The 18,329-nt window shown below is 42.1% G+C and overlaps 2 protein-coding genes across 6 annotated transcripts in view; both read right to left on the minus strand.

The window, feature by feature from the left end:
• dip2bb (disco-interacting protein 2 homolog Bb) overlaps positions 1 to 5,841 on the minus strand; it is a 57,175-nt gene extending 51,334 nt beyond the window's left edge. For both annotated transcript variants that reach the window (XM_080424267.1, XM_080424266.1), the window contains exon 1: positions 5,641 to 5,841. In XM_080424267.1, the coding sequence (XP_080280393.1) occupies positions 5,641 to 5,725 (85 nt within the window). In that variant the 5' untranslated portion in view covers positions 5,726 to 5,841. The remainder of the gene's footprint in view (positions 1 to 5,640) is intronic.
• A 196-nt stretch (positions 5,842 to 6,037) lies between these two features.
• On the minus strand, positions 6,038 to 16,326 carry atf7b (activating transcription factor 7b). 4 transcript variants are annotated; one of them, XM_080424270.1, is made up of 12 exons: positions 16,190 to 16,326; positions 14,320 to 14,381; positions 13,795 to 13,891; positions 13,043 to 13,173; positions 11,227 to 11,373; positions 10,936 to 11,093; positions 10,741 to 10,831; positions 10,512 to 10,631; positions 10,268 to 10,402; positions 8,749 to 8,937; positions 8,513 to 8,618; positions 6,038 to 8,288 (listed from the first exon to the last, which is right to left on the minus strand). In XM_080424270.1, exons 2-12 carry the CDS (start codon positions 14,365 to 14,367, stop codon positions 8,050 to 8,052), a joined length of 1,461 nt encoding a protein of 486 aa, XP_080280396.1. In that variant the 5' UTR covers positions 14,368 to 14,381; positions 16,190 to 16,326; the 3' UTR covers positions 6,038 to 8,049. The 4 variants fall into 4 exon arrangements, with proteins under 4 accessions (XP_080280396.1, XP_080280395.1, XP_080280394.1 ...); XM_080424269.1 differs by having other exon boundaries at positions 11,215 to 11,373; XM_080424268.1 differs by having other exon boundaries at positions 10,936 to 11,096; positions 11,215 to 11,373.
• Positions 16,327 to 18,329: the final 2,003 nt, after the last annotated feature.

The following is an 18,329-nucleotide window of genomic DNA, read 5'->3' on the forward strand; positions in this document are numbered from 1 at the left end:
CACAATGGCCCAGACCAACACATGGGTCGGGCTCTAATATCTGTGGCTCTTGCTGGAGATCACAGCACAGCTCCTCTGCAACAGTTAATGAGCTTTTGAATAGATACAGTAGGCTAAAGCAGCTTCCTTCTGTCAGTGCTGCACACACACACACACACACACACACACACACTATGTGCACACACACACAAGACATTTATGTGCACTCGCATTCATGCACTCACAACGTGCATGACAACAGCTACATACATTACATGCCCATCGACATACTGTACAGTATATAAGTACATACACAAGTCCAGCCTATTTAGCCTATAATAGACAGAGACACACAGTAAGCAAAACAACATAAGGAAAAACAACCAAGGGTCTGATAGAGGGGGCAGCAATGGGAGCTGGGAGAGGAGAAGAGAAAAAGAGAGAATAATAGAGAGATTCCCAGCAGCAGCAGTACTGTGGCCCAGTGTGACTCACAGGCTAAATGAGCCAGGCGTGTTGCCTCCTGATGCTCTGTGACCTAGATTGGGAGACGCAGCCAGGGCCATAATCTCTCATTTGCCTCTCTCTCTCCACTCTGCCCTCCCCTTTGCATGGCCTGGACTAGGGGCTGCCGAGCTGAAAACCTGCCTCTCTGGCTCTCTCCTGCCACAGCAACACAGACAGACGGCGAAGTGGGCACCAGTCGCTGCTGGGAACTCACAGTGACACACACACACACACACACACACACACACACACACACACACACACACACACACACACACACACACACACACACACACACACACACACACACACACACACACACACACACACACACACACACACACACACACACACACACACACACACACACACACACACACACACACACACACACACACACACACACACACCTTCAATTCATTCACTTCTTATCAGCCCATTACAGTGCTAACCCTTAAAGGGACACCGTCACAATTTTTTACATTATCTGTAGTCGTTGCAAGGCTAATTTGTCATTAACCATAAGACTCCTCCCAGTCCTCCGAGAATGAACCATTCCCATCGTGAAGAATACTTTTACTAATGTCAGGACATTTTCACCCCTCTATGCACCCCCCCCCCCCCGCCTAAACACACACAAAAATACAGTACATGTACTGTAAGCTGCACTCAATGAGATACCCCCACACACTCCAAAGTTGAGCAGCTTAACACAGTTCTTTTCAGCGCTCTGAATTCCAGTCCAGTACAATCACCACGCCTTTGATCCACTCAATGGCATTCACTATGTCCTTACAGTTACTGAGGTCACTGTACTGTGTGGGATCTCTGTCTCTCACTCACACACACACACACACACACACACACACACACACTCTAAAAACGACTAGTGCTATGAAAAAGTGCTGATGCATAGGTTCCTCTCTGCACGTTACTATGGGAGTCCCTTAATTCTATGAGGACTACAATGGAGGGGTTGTTGCCATGTAAAGGATATGCATGAGAATCATTAAGACTCATGGAGCAGCCAGCTGCTGCCTGCCTGGCCTGCCCTGACAGCGTGGTGCTAGTGGGCCAAGCGGCACCGCTGAGCATAAGGCAAATGCACGTCATCCCACTGGAAGACTCACAAACAATGGAACCAATAGCATCTGTACAGCGCTAGCCTTTAGATGAGACAAGAGGCTTTTCTAATATGAAGTTACAAAAGGAACTAGTCTTCCTCCAGAGTGTTCCCCATCCCCAGCAAAGGGATGACCACTCTGGTGTCTTGAACTCGTGCTCCGTCGCATAATGGTGTAGCACAAAAAAAATGAAAATAGCAGATCTACAAGCTCGCAATGCGTCGTGGATGCAGTGCATTGCAAGCTTGTAGGTCTGCTATTTTTGGCGTGCAACGCCGTCGTGCAAAGAAGTATGAATTGGGCTCATCACTGACTCATGTTAGCGCTTACTGATTCAATGACATTTATATAAATGGTGCATTTATAGCACCTTTATCCAACGCGCTTTACAATGTGCATTGCATTCACCCAGTCACACAGCAATGGCAGAGGAAACCACGCCAGACACCTACCTGCTCATCGGGAGCAGTTAGGGGTTCAGTGTCTTCCTCAAGGACACTTCGACAGTAACACAGGGGGGAGCCCGGGATAGAACCGGGAACCTTCCGATTCCCAAGTGGCCGCTCTAACTCCTGAGCCACTGCCGCGGTGCCGCCAAAACTGTACTCAAAAGACTGATGACTATTGCCGTGTCAAAACATGAAGAATGACCATGGTGGCCGCAGTCAGGCCATTTGATCAGATTTGCTCTGGAGTCAAGTAAATCATTCACCAGCTATAAATATAAGTGCATATGAGATACAACTGATTAAATGAAACTACTCCTGAAGCAATACCTGACCCGGTTTAACATACCGAGGTCCAAAGACCAAGCTATGCCCACTACAATATCCACAGATAAATAAGTATGAGGCTAATCTTTCTATCAAACTATTTTGATAATGTCAATTAAAGGAGCACTTCACCCATTGGTTCTCACTAGTGCTCATTATAAGATGGCATAATTTCTATTTACTCGCTCTGTATTTCAGAGGTGGGTTGCTGCACAGTCAGAAACCAGCCTACCAATGACATCATCGGTGGGCAGATTTGGTACAGTCAAACAAGATTTCAAACTATGTTTTATTGATGCAAGAACAATAGCTTTTATTTCAGCATGCTAACTTTCCAGGAAGAGAAAGGCTGTAGTTTCTATTAGCGTGGAATTCCCATCGATGATGTCATTGGTAGGCAGGTTTCTCAACTGTCCACAGCCCACCTCTGAGACACACAGAGCTAGTAGATGGAAATGGTGCCATCTTATAATGAGCATTAGTAAAGACTAATTCAATACATGAAGTTAAGGTTGAAAAGGGTGAACTGCTTCTTTAAGTTCAAGGCTGTAGTTGTCGCTGTTCTCGTTTTAATCCAATTGGTCAGGTAAACTCATTGAACATTATTATTTCCCACATTTAAAAATGTTACAGCATAACAAGTCCTAGGCCTATTATTGTGACAGAACATATTGTCCATTATGATTATTCTAAGAACGTGTGATGTATCCTTATTTGATTACATTATACATCTGATCTTAAGACATCTGATCTCACATCTGATGCATCTGATCTTAAGACACTCTATGTATTGATTCATGTCTTGCCTGGATGAGTCCCGGAACAGTATTATTGAGGATATAGTCAATCCTGGGAAGAGCAGTCTCCGGTACTCGTCCAGGCTGCGTAAACACTGGAGAGTCAGCCTCTATGTATGATTTTTATGTTTTTTACTTTTATTTGTTGTGTGATATTTGTATATATTCTATGGACTCCCTGTGTGTCTGGAATAATGTTTGAATTGAATTGAATCGATCTGTGAGTTAAATCCAACATCACCTCTCCACCTTCATTATCACTCCATTAACCATTGACTGCCAGAATTATTTCAGATTTTTTGCAGTTTATTGCCAGAGATTTTTCATTGAAAAAAAAAAAGTACTCAGGAGCCGAGATACAGAATTGTTAAGTTTTAAGTTAACAAGGAAGTGGATAGGAGTCTAGATCTTCGAAAAATCATATCTCCTTGGTCTTTGGGTCAATTTTTTTTTTCTTTTTTTCTAAAAACGAGTTAACTCGTTCTTGGCAATCAAGTGATGGATTCTAAAAACTAGTAAAAACGGGTTAACTCAATCTAGGCAATCAATGTGTTAATTGGGGTCTATTATTAACCAGAAATAACTGAGGTCAAAGCATGCCACAGTTAACTCGGATTCACACGCACTCGCACTGGAAGAATGCAAATTTCATGACATATTTTGTGAATACCTAATCTCTAATATCGGATAATAACATACACTTGAAACATAGTATTTTAATTAACGGTTTTCAATTTTAAGGAATGGGTCCACACACTGCATGTTTACGATTGTTTTCCGTTAATTTATATATTGACCACCTGTGCCAAGTTGTTTACTAAAACCCAGTGAAAAACATCTAGGCCATATCAAAAATGATTTCCTATTAGGGGTTGACATAAATCCCTAGAGATGCAGCATCTTTTCAAGTAAGGAGGAGATAAATGCTTCTAATTTTAGCAATTTATGTATCTCACTGTGTTAACAGTATCCCAATAGATTAAGAGTGCCTGGGGTTATGAAACCATCTCCAGAATTCCCCATGTATTTTCTGTTCTCTGATTTAAGCATCTATCTTTCTGCACAGATTCTGTCTTCTTCTCTTGACTCACAATATTGCGGTGTAAGGCAAGAGGAAGCACAGTGCAAAATATAGCCCTATAGAAGAAAGGAGAGTGACTCAAACACGGGCATCATTAGAGACCACATATTCTCTCCTTTTCCCATCCAAAACATAATGTTACTCATCCACCCCCAGGCACGATCTGCACAGTAACTACCAACCCAGTTACATTGTGATTCACTGTGTGAGAAGGAGGCTTGCATAACATGTTCATTGTTTTGTTGTGTTTTCTCTCCCCTGTCATTCCTGCAATCAAAGCATACTGTTGTCATAATCTCTGAAGACATGGACACAGAAGTCTTAGTAAGGAGGACACGAGCCAGCACAATACAGGCTTTATGTTGGGATGGACAAGTAATCGGTCATCATATCGGTATCAGCAGATGTTGCCTTAAAATGCAATATCGGTATCGAACCGATATCAAAATAACATATGGGTTTGACGATATTTTATTTTATAATAATTATGTTTGAATGTGATGTGAAGCTGAAAAAGCCTTTAGTGATGATGATCAAGGTTGCAGATTCAATCACTGTTGTCTGGGGATCCTTTCAAAATGGTCAACATGTTGGAACATTTTTAAAATAAAAATACTACATTCAAGCTGTGTTTATGTTGGGATATGGGCCAACATTTCAATAAGGGTGCATCCCTAGTTTTCTTATTAAGAGGCATTGCTTTATATATGCCTTTTATCAGAAAAGACCAAATTTGAACATGTTCTTATTATACAGACATTCGACATCGGTAAATATCGGTTATCGACCATGACAGCAATGTTGACATCGATTATCGGTATCGGCCAGAAATTTCACATCGGTGCATCCCTACTTTATGTCCACAATCCATGGAACAGTAGAAACACAAGGCCGATCCGTGATGAGAAACTTGACCCATTTTCCTCCACAAGAGGAAAGGCTGAATATGGCCAACAGCTATGGTATGCATAGTATCTCTGCACAGCACAACACTGCTGATCAACTGCCAACCGATAGACTCAAATATGCCACGATACTGAAAATCCACGAAGACACACAGGAGTAGCATCTATGTAATACAGCGTTTTTAGATCACAGTCAAATACACAAAAGTACTTAGGAGGACAAGTCAAGTTAACGAATATTAAGAACAGGATGTCAGTGTATTTGCATCATTTGGAGACAGTCGTGTGTCCGTATTATTCACTGCAGCAGAACTGACATGGGATGATCAGATTCGGATGGGATAGTGGGCTGTCTGTTGATGTTTTTATGTCAGTTACGGTCGCGATACACGCTCCCGATCACATGCATTGATAGTCGTAATGAATAAAGTTGCAATTGAATCACATCTTTTGCTGACTGTAAAAAAATCTTACCTTCAGACAGCTCCAAATCCAACTCCGCCAAATGGTCTCGGACCTCCTTAGGAAGAGCCGAAACATCAACACCGCAGTCAGACATCGTGGGATGAATATAGCAGCCTACGGTGTGTTATACAGAAATGCCACGTTTTACGGCGAACAAGAAATATTGAGATCAAGATGTGGATTGTCTTCCATCCTTGCGACTCCCCGACACCGCCATAACTGTGGGAGATGGAACAACTCACCAGAATGTGTCACATGACCATGGTTGATGCTAATTATTGTGACTGGATAGTGTGCTATAGCAGACTGCGCCCTCTGCTGTTTCTTAACGGAAATGCAGAGGCGCAGACATCTCGGATATTTCATTTCCAAAGTGAAAACCCAAGCATATTTGTTTCCCCCATTAACTTATTTATTTTTTTACCAGACAATGTATTCATTAGATGAGACTATACACAATTTCACCTATCTTTAGGTGCCAATATTTGAAAAACTCCCTCCATTTAAGTAACTTACGTCATTTTTCCAACTAAAATGATGTTGAAAACACAAAACCGACATCTTTCCTCTTTACAAGTTATGGGGACATATTCACATGAGAAAAGCCTTACTTGACGACAAAAAAAAAAAAAAAAACTTTAAAATGGTGACATGTTATATATATATATATTAAAAAAAACTCGACACAATTTGACAAGGAAAAATAAACATGATACACTTGAAAGCAAAATAAAATAAAGGTGGCATAAAACAAATGCATTACTTTGCATTTCAGAATTAAAAAAAGAAGCACCTTACATAAGTGAAGTATACTTCATGACAAAAGTGCTTTTCAAATGCAAAAAAGCACCCAAGACTAGGATATCTATCATCTCCTATAGATGTGCTCTAATCGCCGATTTTAAATGAGACGTCTTTTCACATTTTTGTCTTATGGCCTGTCTTAACTTTCAACTGATATGGACTCCCAGTGACGTAGCTACATAAATGATAGCTAAATGAAGGAAATTGATATTGAATAGAAAAATATATATTGCACTACTTTTTCCAACTGAAACACCTGGGTAATGATAAAAAATGAAAATCTATATTAAGTTTGTTGATTATCATATAAAGGATATCTAAAGCTAACAATTTCAAGTTTGTTACATTAGGACTGGAGATGGCACCCTCACAAGGCAGAGGTCCATTTTCGCATCAATAATTTGATATCGTAAAGTGTAAGTAAAGCAGATCAATAAAACCAGCAATAGCCAGACGCAAGCAAACAGTGGTATTGTTCAGCCTCCATGAATCCATGCAGTCAATAGGGGTTCATACATATTGTACAGGTATACTGTAGCCAGATTCTTTCCACATGGGTTACAATTCATGGCAAAAAGGACAGGTGCATACACAGGGGAAACAGTAGGTACATCTGAAATCTAAAATGAAGTGTTTCAGACAAGTGGTTGACGTGCACTGGGATGACATAACCAACTTAAGCCCTATTTTATACTTTGAACATTTTTCAAAAATAGCCGATCAACAAGCTCACAATGTATCAACACGTTGTGAGCTTATAGATCTCCTATTTTAGAAAATGAATTTGTTTGACATGCCCAAAATAGGGACGCCAGGTTGAAAGTGGTTAACCAATACATGTATATAACTTAAAATCGGGAGCTGTGGACAGTACGGAAAAAGGGAAATAGACAAAAAGGTTAGATTGGAGACATTTCCAGGCTGCTCGTTGCTGCACACTGCACAGTCACCGAACCAGTACCAGGGTAGATTTGATATAATACTAAACCAATAATATGATACAAAAATCCTTTTTCCCCCTAAAAGGCAGTTGATACGAGGTGGCTTTCTGCAAAAGCGGTCAGCCTTGAAAATAATGCATTTGGCGCTGAAGACAAATTAAACCAATGGATGTTCTTATACAAGGGTTTTAGATCCACACTCCTTCACGTAAAAACCAATAAACCTTTTCCCCTAACTGCTGTAAAAAGGAATGAGGCCGAGCTCTAGTGAGAGAGCATAATGTGCATGCACACGGTGTCAAAGCTTCTCTGGGTGGGGGAAGGTCACGTAGGTTAAAGCCTAATTTATATAAAATTATGAATTATATAAATTAGGCCTAAGGGTTGACGGCAGAACAACTGTGTGTTCAGTGATTACAGCCAGCTGTCAGGGAGGGAGAGCATCTCAGTCTGTGGCTATGTCAGGGAATCCAACACAACAATCCTGCATCCCCTTCAGTCTCCCGCTAGGTTCAATGTCCCACATCACAGGGTGATAAAGGGACTAGGGGGTTGGGGGGGGAATTCTGGGAGAGCAATATCAACAACAGATGGGTCCCTCATGTCATACATCATGTACCAGTCCAGCCTCCAAAAAGTCGCTAAGTTCACAGCGGCTGCCCGTGCCCGCTCATCATCTGGGTCCCGGTTGCGACTGCGTAGCCATGACAACCCCTCCCGGCTGGACCGATCCCATCCCAGCCAGGACGGACATGGCCACAGCCTCCGCAGCACGAACGCTTAGCCCGTTGATGGTGGGCCCCGGACTGGAGGCAGGAGCGGGGGGCGACGGCCCACACTGTATGACCGCCGCTGGGGAGCCAGTGGGCTCGGACGAAGGGTCCCCGGAGCGATCCTCGCCGCCTCCTACGGCTACAGACAGAGAGAGAAACATTCACCCTTAAAGAGAGGTGAGCGAGCACAGAAACATAAAATTAGATGGGATGAGTTGGAATCTGGTTCTTGACAAAAATAAAGGAAAGAAAGAAGAAATAAAAAAGATAGATGCAGAGAATAATGGGGGGGTCAGAAGAAACGACAGTAGATCAAGTGATTTCCAGATGGCTTATTGGTCAATCCGGGGATCCTTTGTTTACCTAAGTAGGCAGCTTTCTTCTGCATGACAGTGACAGGGCAGTCTTTATGGGCCAGAAGCAGCTGCTTTAATTGGGTCACCTCGTTCCTCAGCAGGCTCACTTCATTCTGATGGCAACACAAAGCAAACAGAGTGGTTCAGATGACCCGTCTGTTCACGAACTCCATGGGGCACCCATGATTGGACGAGGAGCGACAGAGCAATGTATACTGTATCGAGTGTGTGTGGAGGACTCACAGCGAGGGAGACATTCATATTGACCAGGTCATCTGCCTTCTTCTCCAGAGAACAGACCCAGACCTTGCGTTTTTGCCGACAGCGGGAGGCGGCTGCGCGGTTTCTCTCCAGGAAACGTTGCCTCCTCTCATCTGGGTCCGACTCCGCCCCACGCCGCCGGCGCCCACCGGTTGGCTGAGCTGGCGACATCTGGGAGAAAAACAACAATGTCATTAAATAACATTAAATAGTATCCAAGATGATGGTTGTCTGTGACTGGCTGAAGGATTTCAGAGTACTTGTTGAGGATGGGATTGGATTAAATTCATTGGCTGGAAATACCATTCTCAACAGGGACAAGGGAAATTCACTCTCTCCATCCCTTTTGGTGGAAACATCAGAGTGAGGAGAATAGCGTTATGCTATTATTTGTTCTTATTTGGCTTGGTCAACATTGACACTGTTGAGCAAGAATGAAGCCCTACTCTGTCTTCATCTTGAGGGATTTGAAAGTACAGTATGTGTGTGAGCACGAACTACCTCTGAATATACTGTATGTATTCACATATACTCATAATTTACCCGTCTGTCAGTGGTCTGTGTGAGGATGGGGACTTCGGGAAAACACTTGTCCCTGGTGAGTGCAACCAAATCGTACATCACCATTCTGAACTTGGTGCTGTTCAGCGTGTTAGAGGTCCCAAAGTGGCCCCGAAGGCCCGACCCGGACTAGGTTCAGACTTGGGCTTACTAAACCGCTCTCCTTTTATTGACAGTCAAAAGGAGGAGTTCAATGAGCCCAGATTACGTTTGTAACTCTCGTCTCATCTCTGAAGCCTGACAAGTAGAATGAGTGAGAATGCGTTAGTGGATGAGTTGCACGGGCTTGCTAAGCAAAATAAACAGTGAATGAAATGAGGCTCATTATACTTTGATGAGCCTTTGATGGGGGGGGGGGGGGGATAATGTTTGAAACATTGTTATTCACAGGTCACACCAAAGAAAGGTAGGCCATAAAAATTAAAATAAACTTAATTTACTTATTTGCTGCTGGATCACATACTTGGCTCTGTTCTTTACAGCATGCTTATACCTATCTGTAATGGACAGTTACTAACATCGGGCGAGACACGACAGGTGTTGTTTTAAGTGACGTGATTCAATATTAATATGATGGGAAGTACATGGAATTGATGCATCAGAAGTCAAGTCTGTTTCTACTCGCCCGTTTGACAGCACAAAAAGAAACCAAAATACACAGGGAAGGCTCACACATTTCAATCACACCAGGTGGTCTAGAGAGGAGTAATGTCGAAAAACTGAAAAGGTACAAGAAACATGGCACTGCCTCTTTAAGTACCATCATGTGTATTAGACTTTAGACTGCTAGGAGTTCAGCCCTGTAGTACAAATATACATGATCAGATCAGATGTGTTGCATACTCATGTGCCATTAAGACATTAGATAATGTACAGTAAATCAATCTACAAATAGTCATAGTATAAATTGTGTGCCTTGCTTGCGTTGTATGCACGTTACCTGTGGCTGAGCAGGTGAGGGTGCATCAGACTGCTGAGTAGGTTGATCACGTCTCTGTGAGACAGTAGGAATGGTCCCCGCCCCACCCCCAGCACCATTCTGCGGGCCCTGGTGAGTTAGCGCTGCCTTGAGCCTCTGCAACGACACAGGGACACGCCATTCATGTAAAAGGTGGGCAGTTTATAATGGCTATGTGCAATTCATGGCAGTGAAGGGGATGTCGGCGTGAATGTGTTTCTCTCACCAACTTGGCCTCAGAGTGCACGCTATATCCAGACGGGGAGGAGGAGGCACTGCTGGCTCCACCAATCGGTGGGCCCGGAATACCAGGGATGTTGGGGACTGCGTTTAGAGGCCTCCCAAGCTACACATTACATCAGAGGAGAAAAAAAGACAATATGACATTAAGACAGTGTTTTAAATCAATTGCCATTATCACACACTAATAGAAGTTTCTAAAGCTCAATACTTACGGATATGACTGAGACGGAGGGGCTGGGAAGCAGAGGGACTGTCTGCCCATTAGGGAGGTGCATTACCAGTGGGTAAGTGCCTGTCGGAGAGCTGTTAACAAGATGAAGGATTGTAAATGGCTGTCCCTCAATTCTCTACTCATGGATGAAACAGACTAAAGCGAGAAAACAGGAAGAAATGCACAGCAGATTTACCCTAGTTGCCTGTTGGAGGGTGGCGTTTGTGTGATAACAGATGTTGGAGAGGGTAGCGTTGGGTTCAGGGGGTCATAACCAAGATGAAGGGGAAGAGAACCTGGACGCACAATTGTTGGGGTAGGGGCTGAAGTCGCCATAGGTTTTGGGGGAGTCTCCTGTTGACAAATCAATAAACAGCCTTTACATTTAGTGTTTCCCTTGCAATAATCCATGCCCAGAATTAATTTTCTCTGCTGCAAATGATGCCAACGTGGATTCACTGATGGTAATCAGTACCTTGCCTCTCACCCTGGGTTCTTCATCGTCGTCCTCGTCGTCTGACATGCTGGACATGCCGGACATGCCGGAGCCTGGACTTTCAGGAGGGGAGGAATCAACCTCTAGAGGACCCTCATCCTCATCCTTAACTTCACATGGTGTCTGCAAAGGTGCAGCCTTAGCGGCAGGAGGAAGGGAGACATGAACTCTCAATGGTGCCAAAAATTATACTTTCTGAAATAATCATTATGTTACTGGCTGTTCCGGAAGAGTACATTCACATTTTCACCAGCAGTGAAACAGAGATTAGGGCTGTCAAATTGGCCAAAAATTATGTTAGAATATACAGTATATAATGGTTTAAATAAAAGCCCAGGCAATTAGTTTACGTTTTATGGAGAACTGACTTAACTCTCCAAGCGACGTGCTGTGTGATAAACATGGAACAATCTATTCTTTGACATGAAACTGGACTATATAAGAATAGCCTATCCTTTTGTAATATTGTTGTTGAAATAAAATTAAGGCACACAATTCCGAGAAATGTGACAAGGAAGTTTTACCCTGAGGGATAATTCCAAACAGGCTTTTAGATCACTCCGAGTGCAAATCACTCTCACTTTGTCTTTGGTCGAATGAGTCTGGCTGTTGTCTGCCAGCATTACCATATGGATCACCCGTTTTAGCAACTCAACCTACAATATAAATATAATTTTGAATCAATTAAAGTGACTTTGAGTGACTCCTGTGCTGTCACAGTGCAAAGCATTCAGTCTAGCGTTCTACCCAGTACGAGTCGGGGGGTTGTCTCCGGAATGCAGACTGCAAGGGAGGGCACAGAGGGGCGTAACTAGTGTAAGTGTAGTCAAACAGATGGTTCTGTGATCTCGCGAGGCCAACTGCTGTGCAAGTTGACAGGGGTCCAGGGCCACATGAGGGGTCCAGGGCCACATGAGAACTCAAGAGGCAGATAATTATTTTTATTCTAACATTAATATAACATTGATTTATGTTCAAATATAGGTTTTAGTATCATATATTCATTGGCAATAGAGCTATTAAAATGGCAGACAAAACATAGGGGGTCTGCCCAGTGTTTTAATAAAGTATATCATTATCATCATTCTGCTGGTATTGGAAAAGTAGTGCAACAAATGTTAGCAGCCTTGGTTGGCACTGCTCTGTATTGCTCGCATATGGGCTTGCTGGTATCCTTGCTGTCTATCCTTGTTAATTTGCCTCAAATGTGACGTAGGCATTTCCAAACAGAACTCGTGCTGTTTTCTGGCTGTAATCAAGCCAAATCGCGGTAGGGAGAGACTGAAAGAGGAAGCGCAATATTAATTGACTTTTGTCCAGAACCAGAACACTGTCTCATCATAGTTCTACGTCAAAAGCCATATATGGAGGCTCTGTGCACTTATCATCTTCAGCAAGTTGACTCCATGACAAGACCTGCAAATACATTTCAAGTGGAGCAAACAAGAAGAGCCAATTGACAAGAGCAGCACTGTAAGTGAGAGGCGGGGCTGCTCCATGTGGGCAACGGTGTGTGTGTGTGACTGTGTCACTGTCGGAGTGAGACTTTTCCAAGAAGAGCCATAGGAGGACGTGCCAATTGGTGGCACACTACAAAAACAGATAACACTTCCGGCTGTACACTTCAAAATAAAATACAAATAATGCATAATTTCAAATTGTTCACATTGCATGAATGTTTTTTTACAGTCCTAAATAATATATAATGTTGATTATCTTTTGGAATCTTAGCAAAGAAACAAAACAAACAAAACTGTATAACACCTTAGTGTGACATTAAATAACAGAAGTCCATCTTTATTCCTACCAAGTGTTTGGTCCTGTGGTCATCCTCCTGCTGTGCCTTGCGGAATTCCTGCTCAAAGGAGTTGGCCAGCTCACTGAACAGCCCCACCTCTTCACAGTTCTTCAGGAAGCGTGTCGGCGTAGGGGTCTGGTCTGACAGAAGGACACGTAACTTTAGCCAAGAGGGTTACAGACAACACTATCCTGTCCAAAAAAATCATCCACGTAAGTTATAGTAAAGTCTGTATAAAGGTTGTGGGCTGTAAGGACTGCGAGAGCTTGGAGGCTTTTCATGACAATCAACAGCTAGATGCAAATATACTGGAGTAAATTCAGAATCCCTAAGACATACTAGCGTCATGTCCAGGGGATATACTGGTACGTCAAGCTGCCTCACGCTACAGAAACAGGAGATAGGCTCCTGTTCTATGGGCCACATGGCTCGGCAAGGCTTACTTTAATGTCATATCACTGGTTTACAGGTGTAAAGATGTGGGTGAAATGTATTTTTGCAGAAAGGGAGAAGAAGGAAAAGGAGGGGGGCATGGAGAAAATAATCAAACATTAAATAAGCACGTCAAAGAGAACATAAAAAGATCAAGGATTCTACATATACACATTACACATCGCAGAAGACCAGCAGATACAGTATGTACAAGAGCATTATTATTAAGCATAAGGTGCAAAAGTGGTCCACACAGCAGCAGATGTATGCATCAGAATCAACTCAGAATCAGAATGCAAACTTAACAGGTAAACTGTAATGTTATTAACCTTGTATGATCACCGAGTCAGTTCTGGCAGGACCAAATTTTAGAGTCATTTCATGTTTGTGCTTGTGGACGGACAAGTGGTCTTCATTGGTGAATCTCTGTAAAACATAACATTTAAAACAGTTTGTTAACACAAACAAGAAATAAAATCTGTGAATTGTTATAATATAATGTGTCCTAAGCCTAGCATATTTTAGCATGTATAACTCATCAAAAGGTAAATTACTCTCACTCTGTGTACAAGACCATTATGCTGCTCTTTTAGGTGATATAATAACATTTATATTTTTTTCAGATAATGTCTTGCTTCTCCTGTCAAAATGAATGAGAAGCTGGAATTGAAGAGAAGTTGATGATATACAAAAAAGCCCTAAGAGAGACATTAACCAGACATTAACCTGCTTAACATTTAAGCAGTGTCAACAACACTGATGAATTGTGCTGGGACATATACAGTATATGCATACAGTGAAGACTTGTTGTCCAGTTATTCATACAATTGTGTTCAAATAAAACATAACCGTACCTGCCCACATCCAAGGGCAGAGCATACAAACGGTCGATCATCCCCCATGGCACACAAATATCCTGCAACAGAAAGGAAAAAGAAGACTTAACCTCTTTAAATTATAATTGTAAAGATACATTAAAACACTGGCGTTGAAATGAACCACATGCACTGTGGGTTGGAGGAAAAGGTCTACGGTGCAACTGATATGAAGTAATATCAAGTCACAAGTCAACATTTCACAGTCATCAAGAATCACATCAAATGATCATCAAAGACTGTGCATCAACAATAAAATACAAAATCTACCATTGTCTCTGCATAAACTGGGTGTCATCTACTATGGTAGCTTCTTGACTGGGGTTGATTGCATCCCTTGCTGTCCCAATGTTGCTAACCTGCTGATCCTTTTTTGTATCCATCATTACAATTAGTATCTTGTTGCTACCCTTAGCTGCATCTCTTTTTTTTCTGTATGTACCCTGTGTTTCTTACTGTTGTTGTACTGCCATTGGCAAGTGAATTTCCCCCACGGTATCAATAAAGATCTAAATAGCAAGCTGGCTACAGTCTGTTGTCAGCTGTCAATGCTACTGTCACAAGCACAATAGATGTGGGCCTGCAAAGAGCATTATTACAGTCACATTTTGAGTGTGCTCAATCTGTTGATCGTTATTTAAGACCATAGAAAAGCACGCATACAAGGTATAGGTAAAAAACAATACAAATTACTGTAGTAGCAAACGGGCCGATACAAGACAGTCATCAGTGCGTTACATTATCATCTGGGATCAGGCCAGGAGTTAGTTAGGGGACCACATGCAAGCTACTAACTTTAAAAAAAAAACACATCTACAATAGCGTAACGACCAGCTAACAAGTCCTGTCTCTGTGGTTTTCGATGTAGATTAAGTTACTGTACCAACAATGCTTGATCACTGGGATGGGCCTCAACCTAGCGTTAGCAATTCAACGCTTGCTAACGTTGCTAAGACAAGAAGCAACGCTCCGACTCTTAAACACAATTCTGACATTCTAGCCAACTTGCCTGGTAGAATCCTCACATTTTAAGCATCGACTAAAATAAACGTAAAGCCATCATCAGACATAGCGATCATCTCCGATCACTGACAACAACAACAACACGGATAGCTAACATCAGTGGTGGAAGAAGTACTCTGATATTTTACTTAAGTAAAAGTAGCAATACCACAATATAAAAATACTCTGTTACAAGTAAAAGGTCTGTGTTCAAAATGTTACGTGAGTAAAAGTACAAAAGTATTGGCCTCAAAATATACTTAAGAAGTATCAAGGTAAAAGTACTAAAAAAAATTGAAAATAGCAGATCGACAAGCTCACAAGGCGTCGCATGTGGGCTTGGAGATCGGCTATTTTCAAATATCCTATGTGTAAAATAGGGCTTAAAATTAATGTATGTTTTATATAAGAATTTATATCTGCAAAGTAACTAGTAATTTGAAGTTTTCAAATAATTGCAGTGGAGTAGAAGTAAAAGTACTGAAAACTGGAAATACTCCAGTAAAGTCAAAACACCTTAAAAATTGTACTCAAGGTACAGTACTAGAGTAAATGTACTCAGTTACTTTACACCACTGGCCAACATGTCAGAAGCCTGCGAGTTAAACCCCAAACAGATCCACACAAGTCGGGTTAGCAAACGCTAACCCAAAGACAAGAATCCTCCGCTTTACACACGAAAAGTGTCCGTGAATCAGAACAAAACACCATGGTTTACACACAGTGTAACAGAGGAGAGGACACGGTATCTCTGACGTTTTAACGTGAACGTGTGTTTCTCTTGGTTTGCACAGCAGCCACATTGGAAGTAATAAGTTAAGATTGAGTGAAATGTTTACAAACTCACCCGAGCGCTTCGAGCAGCAGCTACTTCTCTGGCTCTCCCTCTGCTCCCTGTCTGCTCTGCTCACTCTCTCTCTATTTCTCTCTCTCTCCTGGACGAGAGACGCCGCGCTGCTTGCTTGAGCGTCTTCTTCCTTCAGGGCCGATGTTGACACTCTTGCTTCAATAGCGCCAGCATCGCGAGAACTTGGAAAAACGTGTGTTTTTTTTTGACACGCGACACCGTCGTACGACGGTATATTGGATGACGGAGGCTTAAAGGCCAACTTGCAGGTTAAACCCTACTCTTCAATTATGTGTAGTTTACATCATTGGTATCTAATTTCAATATTTATTTTTTTCCATTTTACGCCGGAAATTCCGCTCAGAAAGGGTTAAAAATGTCCACGCACGAACCACATGTATGGAGCCAAACAAAAACCTTGTTAGACGCTATCAGCGCCGTGACGTCAGAGCAGGTTACTTTTCCCTCTCTCTCATCCACTACATTGGAGTTTGACTAGCGCGGAAAAGCCATTTTCTTGATCCAAAATGGACGCCTTACAAGAGGAAAATGGGTTTAATCGTCGGAGAGACTTTGACGGACCAGCACCATACAATTTCGAGCCTGTTAGGCAACCGAGACCAGCAGCAGATGCCTCTTCTGTCAGACCTCGATATCGCCAGGAGATGGAGACATGGGGTCACAACAACAGATGGCGGATCGGTCAGACGTCTTGGTAAGCGCCATTATCAGCAGTATAGCCTAACGTTGCATTGTATCAATAACGTGCTGGAAAAAGTACTTGTATTACTTAAGTAAAAGTATCAATACTGCAATGTAGAAATACTCTGTTACAAGTAAAATGTACTTGAGTAAAAGTACAAAAGTACTGTCAAAAAGTACCAAAAGTAGAAGTACTCATGGTGCAGAATGTCCCAAGTACAAAATGTTTTTGAAAAATCTTTTGAAAATAGCAGATCTACAAGCTCACAAGTGCTTGTAGGGCTGAAGTGGTTAGTTATGTTTTGTAATAATAATCGAAATCTACAAAGTAACTAGTAACTAAAGTTTTCAAAAAAATAGTACAATATTTGCCTCTGAGATGTAGTGGAGTAGAAGTAAAAGTACTGAAAATTGGAAACACTCCAGTAAAGTAAAAAAAATACCTCAACATTGTACTTGAGTAAATGTACTTAGTTACTTTACACCACTGTCAACCTTATTAAAAGTATGAGAATTTGCCTCTGACCTCCATTTTCACAAAGTAGGCTACAAATATGTTGATTGTTACTTGAATGCTGTTGCTAATAGAATAGTCCAGGTTGTTATATAGCCTAAATAACTCATTATCAGTATTTTTTAATTTCAAGGACCCCCAGTTTGATATGCATCAGGCCACAGACCCCATTGATATAATATATAGACCTTTTCTTTTTTTTGTCTTTGAACTCAGGTGTCTGTGTGGAGAATGTCAACCTATGACCACTGGTATAGAGAGCGTGTGTTGCAGAGAGAGACAGCCCTACTGGAAGCTAGTAGAGGATTTAGCACCCAGACCTGAGAACATCCGGTGTATAACCCAACACCCTGGATTTGAAGGTTCCTGTCTGAATCCTTTCGTGCTGCAGATAGCATATCTCGCCTTCCGCCAGGAGCATGGAGCACTAACCCTCAGGACTTTTGAGTAAGTTGTACAATATTTTATGAAGTTTTATGACGCACCTGAAATGAACATGACCTGTATTTCATGCCTACTGCAGTGCTGACACCTGAATTTCCCTTGCAGGATTAATAAAGCACAATCTATCTCTCTCTTCCAGCCAATACCGCTACACAGCATACAGACAGATGGTTCGCTGGGCTTATGGTAAACTTGGTCGCCACAGTAGGAGGGTCGTACCTGCCTGTGTAGTCCACGCCATCAGACAGACATTTCCAGAGGAAGGTGGAAACTACAGAGGCTTCTCATGGCCAGACTTGAGCCAATAAAGTTATTGAACTGAATTGACGGTATTCATGTTTTTCTTCTTTAGATGCCAAAAACATTTGGTCACTATTGTCAAAGATATGATATACTATATGCCATCTATGTTATCATTTATCACAGATTGACCATATGGATTAAGGCAATACAATTGGACTTGCTATAGCATAACAAGTC

This window comes from Gymnoscopelus braueri, assembly GCF_963280865.1.
Source record: "Gymnoscopelus braueri genome assembly, chromosome: 3".
In the NCBI taxonomy this organism is placed as follows: Eukaryota; Metazoa; Chordata; class Actinopteri; order Myctophiformes; family Myctophidae; genus Gymnoscopelus; species Gymnoscopelus braueri.

Excerpts from the sequence above, each read along its gene's own strand:
- atf7b (XM_080424268.1), bottom strand. The coding sequence starts at position 14,367 with ATGGGGGATGATCGACCGTTTGTATGCTCTGCCCTTGGATGTGGGCAG. Across the intron at positions 11,097-11,214 it reads AACCCAGGGTGAGAGGCAAG|CAGGAGACTCCCCCAAAACC; the intron begins GTACTGATTACC and ends TTGATTTGTCAA. Across the intron at positions 8,619-8,748 it reads ATATGAATGTCTCCCTCGCT|AATGAAGTGAGCCTGCTGAG; the intron begins GTGAGTCCTCCA and ends TGTTGCCATCAG.